Source organism: Protobothrops mucrosquamatus, unplaced genomic scaffold, assembly GCF_001527695.2.
Source record: "Protobothrops mucrosquamatus isolate PMUCROS unplaced genomic scaffold, P.Mucros_1.0 scaffold1188, whole genome shotgun sequence".
Classification (NCBI taxonomy): domain Eukaryota; kingdom Metazoa; phylum Chordata; class Lepidosauria; order Squamata; family Viperidae; genus Protobothrops; species Protobothrops mucrosquamatus.
The window spans coordinates 258,196-267,056 of NW_015387400.1; the positions used below are offsets into that span (position 1 = coordinate 258,196).

Here is an 8,861-nt window from a genome sequence, read left to right on the forward strand (position 1 = left end):
TCTGTATATTTAAATCTCATTTCTATCAGTGAAACACTTGATATTTTCTATAGAACACTACACCCTACCTCTTTTGCTACAGCCACAAAAAAGAGACGTTCCAAAGTCTCTGCAAATGTGAACCAGTGGCCAACCATAGAAACCAGCATGATTTCATAACCTGGCATTTAGAATCATGTTATGCCTTTCAGTCAACTGGTGCAACATTCTCTGTACTCAACAAATCGATGATCATGGAACATGCTATTCTATATAGTGAACATACTGGGTACAGAGATCACTCAATTTCTTAGAAAAAGACCATTGTGTAAATGGGATACTAGTGTGTATGGGACTTCTGGTGGTATTTATTTGGATTTGCCAGAATTGTGTTTTTTTCCCAAGAGATGTTAATTGCCTTTGCTACTAAGAAGAAGACATATGGCCAACTGGAATATCTTTTGAATTTACCCCACTTTTCATTGAGTACCACTACATATGATGTGTACCAGAGGATCCGTAAGATTTGATTGTTTCAGAGACAATTCATAGGACCTCCCTGTTTAACCAAAGGCTCATTTATATTTAATCTCAACTTATTTTTACACATTCTATTCTGCATGTAAGTTAAGATGAACAATAAAGACAATTTAATAATTCACATGAAATCTATATATTTAGTGTTAGACTGTTATTCATAACAAAATTATAACCAATCAAATAAGGAGGAACAATTCCCATTGTTCTGTAAAGAGAATTAAGAATTCTTGCCATCCTTAGCCCCACTATATACTGATATATGTCAATAAATAAAGTTCTGCTATTGTTGGTTTATTTATACAATTTGTTCTCAGATATCCAAATCTCAGGGGAGAGGAAAAATGGAATACCAATCTATCTGCACATTGCTTTTTTGGTTAAATGTCCAAGTTCTTCAACATGTACATATCAAAAATATCAGGGAAACAAACAGATTTCTTAAAACTTTCTTTTCATGAGTTGATGTTTATTGTTCAGTTCAGGTCTCATCACAATGATAAAGCACTTGGGAAAAAAGATGCACACCAATAAGCCAGCACTGGAGGAGATCATGGAGAAGATCTCCACAGCCAAGGTATATTTTCCCCTTGTGCTTAGATAGGTTGGAATAAAGCACAGCCAAACACTGCAGAAGACCAACATGCTGAAGGTGATGAATTTGGCTTCATTGAAACTGTCAGGCAACTTCCTAGCTAGAAAAGCAGCAGAGAAGCTAACCAGAGCAAGAAAACCCATAAAACCTAAAACACAATAGAACATAACCGAATCCTCATTGCACTCTATGATGATTTCTTCAGACATTGACTGCATATCAGTATCTGGGTATGGTGGGGATGTTATCAGCCATGCAGCACAAAAACAAATTTGAAGAAGGACGCAGGATAGAAGAATGAAAATGACCATTCTTCCCCCCACCCATTTCTTTAATTTGGAACCTGGTTTGGTGGCCATGAATGCTAGAACCACAACAAAGGTTTTGGCCAATACACAAGAAACTGCCACAGTAAAGATGAGGCCAAAAGCTGGTTGTCGAAGCAGACACACAATCATTTCTGGTCTCCCAATAAATAGAAAGACACAAAGGAAGGAGAGGAGGAGCGAAACTAAGAGAGTGTAGGTAAGATTCCGGTTGTTGGCTTTGACGATAGGAGTGTCTTTATGTTTCATGAAGATTATTATTACCAAAATAGTCATTAAAGCAAAGCAAAGAGAAAGAGCAGTCAGACTGATCCCCAAGGGTTCTTCACAGGACAAAAAGGTGATCCGCTTTGGAATGCACATATTTTTCTCAGAATTGGGATATTGATCTTTAGGACATGGAGAACAATCATCCTTGTCTGAAAAAGAACACAGTGGAATAGTTACAACTGATTATAGACAGTGTTGTACTTTCATATACCTTGGGTATAATGGGGCTTAGTACCATTATATTTGGAAATTTCCTACCCTTCTCCTTTGAAATTTTCCCGTCTGGACATAGGTGGCAATCATAGCAGCAAAATGACTCCACTTCTTTCTTGGCTTTGCTGTATCCTATCTCACAAGGATCATTACACAAAGACAGAGGCAGTGCCTATCAATGAATAAAGAAGTTAGGGTTAGACAGAATCACCACCAGATGGATTCGTAGCTGGCTGACTGGCCGTGCTCTGTTCTATGCCCAGTGCTCTTCAACATCTTCATTAATGAATTGGATGAGATGAGAGGATGAGATGAGAGGATAGATGAGGAACTCATCAAATTTGCAGATGACACCAAGTTGACAGGAATAGCCAACCCTCCAGAAAACAGGCTTAAGATACAGAAGGATCTTGATAGACTTGAACATTGCAGGCTATCTAACAAAATGAAAGTCAATGGTGAAAAAAAATAAGATTCTACATTTAGACAAAGAAAACCAAAAGCACAGGTACAGTATAGGGGGCACCTTGTTCAATAGTAGTAACTATGAGAGGGATCTCAGAGTCCTAGTGGAAAATCACTTAAAGATGAGCCATCAGTGTACTGCAGCTGATAAAAAAGCCAACACAGTGCTAGGCTGCATTATCAGAGGAATAGAATCAAGATCACGTGAAGTGTTAATATCACTTTACAATGCCTTGGTAAGGCCACACTTGGAATACTGCATCCAGTTTTGGTCAGCACAATGTAAAAACAATGTTGAGACTCTAGAAAGAGTACAGAAAAGAGCAACAAAAATGAATGGTTGCTGGAATTGGGTATGTCTAGTTCAATGAAGAGCCTAGGGATGACATGATAGCAGTGTTCCAATATCTCAGGGGCTGCCACAAAGAAGAGGGAGTCAAGCTATTCTCCAAAGCGCCTGAAGGCAGGACAAGAAGCAATGGATGGAAACTAATCAAAGAGAGAAGTAACCTAGAACTAAGGAGAAATTTCCTGACAGTTAGAACAATTAATCAGTGGAACAACCTGCTTCCAGAAGTTGTGAATGCTCCAACACTGGAAGTTTTTAAGAAGAGACTGGACAGCCATTTCTCTGAAATGGTATAGTGCTTCCTACCATAGAAGGGGGTTGAACTAGATGACCTCCAAGGTACCTCCAAACATTATTATTATTTCATGTTTATTATTATTATTATTATTATTATTATTATTATTATTATTATTATTATTATTATTATCATCATCATCATCATCATCATTATCATTATTACTATTGTTCTTGTTATTGTTGTTGTTATTATTATTATTATTATTATTATTATTATTATTATTATTATTATTATTATTATTGTTATTATTATTATTATGTATTTTAAGATACAGAGAGTAAAGGAAGTGCTTTGGGAGCTACTGGTCATGTAGAATCAACAGAAAAAAATGGATGTGATTTGATTTTGAGATGGAATGGGTCTGAAATAATAATTCATTAAATACTTATCTTTATTAGCATCTTGGCCTTTCATAACTATCATCCCAATTTTCCAAAGACAATTTCTGTACTGGTTAGTTAAAGATGGTTTTCTCAGGTTCTGAATTTGAAGTCAATAGACTGATAAAGTGTAGTACACTGGATTTCAGTATTTACTTCTAAACCATGAAAACCATAATTAATTTGTCCATAATTAACAGGGGCCCAAAATAAAGGGTACAATGCTGTTTACCAACTATTAGAAAAGTAAACATTCTTACAGGTAATGTTTTCTTTCTCCAGTACATTTCTACTTAGTACAAACTTTCTTCAGAGATGATGCTCTGAGACTTTCATTAATAATAACATTTTTATAGTATGTAAATGAAGACAGACCAATGTAGATTCAAACAGCTAACCTGATTAAAGCTGACTGGCCACGTGATGGAATCTACAGAAATATTGAAGAACTTGTCTGCTGGAGCTATGGGATCTACCATTCCTACTTTGACCCTTATAAAAGACTGGTTTGGGAATGTGATCCAGTTGATAATATCATATCCACCAATGAATTCTCCATTTTTATCAAAGGAGATCTTTTCACCAACACTGTTGTTGAATCTGACACTTTTCAGAAAGGAATGAACCTGAAATACATCAACACAGAGAGAGGGACAAAGAGAGAACAAAACAGAGGGAGGCAAAAATAATTCATTTGTTCAAAACATATATATGGATGCCTCTTTACAAAAAGAATACATAAAACCTTTTTTTAGTTGTAAGCCAATACCAAACAAATAACATAACAATCATTCAAAAATAGCAGTAGAGGTAAAATATCAGATTACTGAAATAAAATTAGCATAAAATTGCAATATAAAAAGGCAAATAAACTGCACCTTGTAGTTTAATAGTAAAAGCTACTTAAATTATCTTACTACATTTGTTACTTCTAAAGACCTGTTAAAATGCCAGGTTCTAAAGATATAAAAATATCTTTATGACTGCACAATTTTTTCACTTTTAATATAATATATAAACCATACAATTTAGTTTATTGTTTTTCACTTGAATTGAATCTGAAAACTTTTTTTTGGGAGTGTAAATCAAAATAAAAATTATAAATTGTGGTTGTGTAATATTCACACTGTTAAACTAATATTTTGTTGAAGTGCCTTTTGATTTTATGACAGCATTCAGTCTTTTGCATGGCACATCTTATCTTTCTAATCTATGCCCGCTCTTGCGTGCCAAAGCAGTCCAAATCTGTCATATTGCAAGGGCATCTCCTGTGCATTGCCCTCTTCAGGCCAGCCCACAGATTTTTCATTAGATTCCAATCTGGGACCTGTCTGGGCCATTTCAAAACTTTGTTCTTCTTCTGGTGAATTGATTCTTTTGCTCGTTTGGAGGTATGCTTTGGGTCATCGTCATATTGAAAGGTGAAAATTCTGTTCATCTTCAGCATTTTAAAAGAAGCCTGAAACCTTTGTGCCAAAAATGTCTGATATTTGGAACTGTTCATAATTCCCCCCCAACCTTGACAAAAGCCCCAGTTCAAGCTGAAGAAAAGCAGTCCCAAAGCATAGTGCTTCCACAACATGCTTTGCTATGGCTTTGCTGTATCTTTCATGATGCACAGTGTTATTTTTGTGCTTGTGTTTATAATTCTGCTTTTAATTTCATGGACAAAATTTCAACATTGGTCTTATCAGATCATTTTCCCACATACTTTTGTCAGACCTAATGCATGTTTTTGCAAAATGTAGCCAGGCTTGGAAGTTTTTTCTTTCTTAAGAAAGGTCTTCCCTCTTCCCACCCTGTCCCACAGCCCAGACATATGAAGAACATAGGAGATTGTTGTCATATATACTACACAATTAGTACTTGTCAGAAATTCCTGCAGCTCCTATAATGCTTTTGTAGGCCTCTTGGCAGCATCTTGGACCAGTTTTCTTCTTTTTTTCATTAATTTTGGATGGACATCTAACTGTTGGTAATGTCACTATTGTGCCATATTATCTCCACTTGTTGATGACTGTCTTCACTGTGTTCTATGATATATCCAATGGCTCAGAAATTATTTTGTACTCTTCTGCTGGCTGATAGATTCCTACAATGAGAGCCCTTTGATGTTTTTTCTACTCTTTGCAGGTCATGGCTTTTGCTGTAAGAGGCAACTGAGTAAATATCAAAAATCATACTAGAACATCTATACTTTATACAAGCTCGATTAGAGACGTTTAAATTGATGCAGGTGTGTACTGACTGCTAATTTCCATCAGTTTGAATGTGATTTGTTAATTCTGAATGCAAAATATCCCTACTTACAGGAAAGTGGGCATAGTTATGCAACAAATTTATTCTATATTTTATTGTTATGTTTCCCCATAAAGGATTTCAGTTACATTTTCAACTGAATTGTGCAGCTTTTAGACAATATCAATATTCCTAGAGAATATTTGCTAGAGTTTGCCAACAGATGGTGCAACTACAGATATTTTGATTTCTACACTACACTAATTACAGACTTACCTCCCACCACATTTGTTTGTGAAACTGTTTCCTTCCTTTTTTCACTATTGCTTTTTCCCTGGATTTGGTTAAATACAGAGATTGCAAAGCATGTGCCACAACATGGACTGCATTGTAAATATTGTAACTCTGACCGCTCATGCATGTTTCAAACACAGATATGGGAAGGGTCTCAAGCCTCTCCTCTCCACTACATTTCTTCTCAGACCTCTCCATTTTTGAGTTTGCAAAGAAACAATCAAATGCCTGTTCCCAAAAATCTTTCCAAAAATGATCTTGATGGTTGTTGTTTGGACTTAAGTTCTGAAGAAATTCCTGAAAGTCTTGGACCTCCTTTGAGTGAACTGCAAAGGATAAAGCACCATGTAGGAAATTGATATCCAAAGATTTATGAATAGACACTGAAGTATAATCTGTCTGAGCAGTTAGAAGCCAAATCTTTTCCTTCTTTGGTATATCCTCCACTTCTGAAAACTGGAGAAAACTTCTCAGAACTGATAAGGAGTAAAAATTACCATATAAGATGATCACATTAGCTGTGCTGTTCATGAGAACATGGTATATATGTAATCCTTCATCTATGATATCAGTAAAATCCGTGTAAAAAGCTACATTTGGGAACTCTGCTATGAATTCAATGCAGATGCCATGCTCAGAAAACATTGGGAGTATCTCCTCGATAAATTTCTCTCCTTTTTCATCTTTTACTAGAAGAATTCCAATCCAGATCCATCTAAAATATAGCAATAACTGCAGAAGGCCATTACGTTGGTGAGATTCATCTGGAAACATTTGTTGGAAGAAAATTGATTGAGTCTTTCCATCCATGACTTGAGCTGAGCCATAGGTCAACTACTGAAAGATAAACATATGCAAATCCTAAGGTGTATGTGAGCCTCTGAAAACCTAAATTTTCATTTGAGGCTTTGACTACCGTTGAGTTTATGTAATGAAATACTAGTCAGTTTTATTTTGAAATATCAGTCAAGATGTCGCTTTTAAGGTATCACTAAATATCTTTCCCTGTAAGTAATCTCATTGTGAATATCTTACATTTGAACCTTAATTCAGTTTCTAGAATTGGAGAACAATTTGCTAGGTTAAATATCCCCACTGTCTGTTCAGAGTTAGAGTTATTGATGCTACTATGGTGATCCTACCAAGCAGAAAGTAATAACTAGGAATCTGAAAATTCTCTTCTTTTTACAAAGAAAAGCATACAGATGTCTGGGGAGGTATGGCAGAATAATAATGTATATCTTCCTTACATCATACCTGAGGAACTTTGTAGATGCACAATATAGTTGCCATGTGAAGAGCAATGTCAGGTCCCCCAATGACTGCAGCCAAATTTTTTGGGATCCCACACTTGTAGTTAGGGATGAATTTTCCCTGAGTGAAAGGCAGCAACATTGAGGCAAAGTAAGTCCAGCCTGGACTAAAATGGCTGTTAAAAATGTGAAAGCCCAGTGTGACATTGGGTAGGATTTGGGAGTTTTCATTAATCTGTTGTACAGTAAACACTAAGGCCAGGATATGCTGGTAATTCTGAAAATATATTCTGTAAAACCAAAAAAATCTGTTAAGGATGCATTAAGAGTTTGTGAATATTTTACATTTGAACCTTAGTTCAGCTTCTAGAATTGAAGGACAATTTGCTAAGCCAAATATCCCCACTGTCTGTTCAGAGTTACAATTATTGATGCTGCTATGGTGATCACACCAAGCAGAAAATAATAACTAGGAATCTGAAAGTTCTCTTCTTTTTACAAAGAAAAGCCCAAAGTTGTTTCTTATTATGGCTTTTCAAAATTTTCAGTAAAACATGTTTTGTGCAATGTGTTTCAGTACAGTATTTTTATTATTCATCTAAGATCCTCAAAAATGCAAAGCAAAATACTATATACTACATATATACCCTCCAAGGAACTGGAGTTTATTTTTAATACAAATCAAATACTGTCTTCAAATTGGAGCATTATTTCTTAACACATGAGAAAGGCCTAGTATCCAACCTCAGTTTTTAAATATGCATGAGATTACTAAATGTTATAAATGTTATAAACTGCTCAAAGAATTCTGTAAAGCACTGCAGAGCAGTGTATAAGTTTAAGTGCTATTGCTATCTTCATAAATGAAGACATACATCCCTCTATATTTATACATATTTAGATGGGATTTTTTTTTATAAATGGAGATTTCGCCCTTTTTTAACTTTACATGGAAACTGAAGAACAATATATTTTCATATAAAATAAATCTAGCATCCTGTTTATGATGCTTCTTTCCAAATCATTTGTCATTAAAGAAAAAACACTTGAAGCCTCATGTCATTTAACAGTGATGTCCAGAATCTGAAAATGAAATGATGTTGTACTTACATAAGTCCATCATGTAATCCCTGAGACGGATTTTGACTGAAATCAATGGGTTTAGAAAATGTAAAAAATACAGAAATAATGCCAGCAATGTTAACATCTCCATGCTGATGATATGTGTGGTGAATAGGAACAGGCTCATGAAAGCCACACTGAAGGTTAGGATCCTTGCACACCATTTGAGGCATTACTATTAACAGTAACTCCAAGGCTACTAACATTTACCATGAGTGTCTTCTTTTTGTGCGCAAATGCCTCTGTCTGCAACACGATCTTTGAAGTAGATCAGTTTGACCTGTATTCTTGAAATATTTTTCAAAGAGAAATGGAGAGTGTAACTTACTATCAATTCAGCTCACAAATCTTTGGGTCTTCCATCCATGGGAAGGAATATCATGGGAACAATAAATAACATCCTTCAGGGTCAGTTCCTCCTTTTTTCAAAGGGACCCATAGGAGTTGGAAGAGACAAACAAGCTAATTTCACTATGATAGTGACACTGTCACCTATGTAAACAACTTAAAACCATCTGAATTCTCCTGCGGCAAAAAGGAAT

At 35.4% G+C, this 8,861-nt stretch overlaps 1 protein-coding gene across 1 annotated transcript; it reads right to left on the minus strand.

Moving 5' to 3' along the window:
• Nucleotides 1-957: 957 nt before the first annotated feature.
• Nucleotides 958-8,492, minus strand: LOC107291806 (vomeronasal type-2 receptor 26-like). Its single transcript, XM_015820837.1, has 6 exons — nucleotides 8,308-8,492; nucleotides 7,202-7,487; nucleotides 5,927-6,778; nucleotides 3,811-4,038; nucleotides 1,966-2,092; nucleotides 958-1,856 (listed from the first exon to the last, which is right to left on the minus strand). The coding sequence occupies exons 1-6, from the start codon at nucleotides 8,490-8,492 to the stop codon at nucleotides 958-960; spliced, it is 2,577 nt and encodes an 858-aa protein (XP_015676323.1).
• Nucleotides 8,493-8,861: the final 369 nt, after the last annotated feature.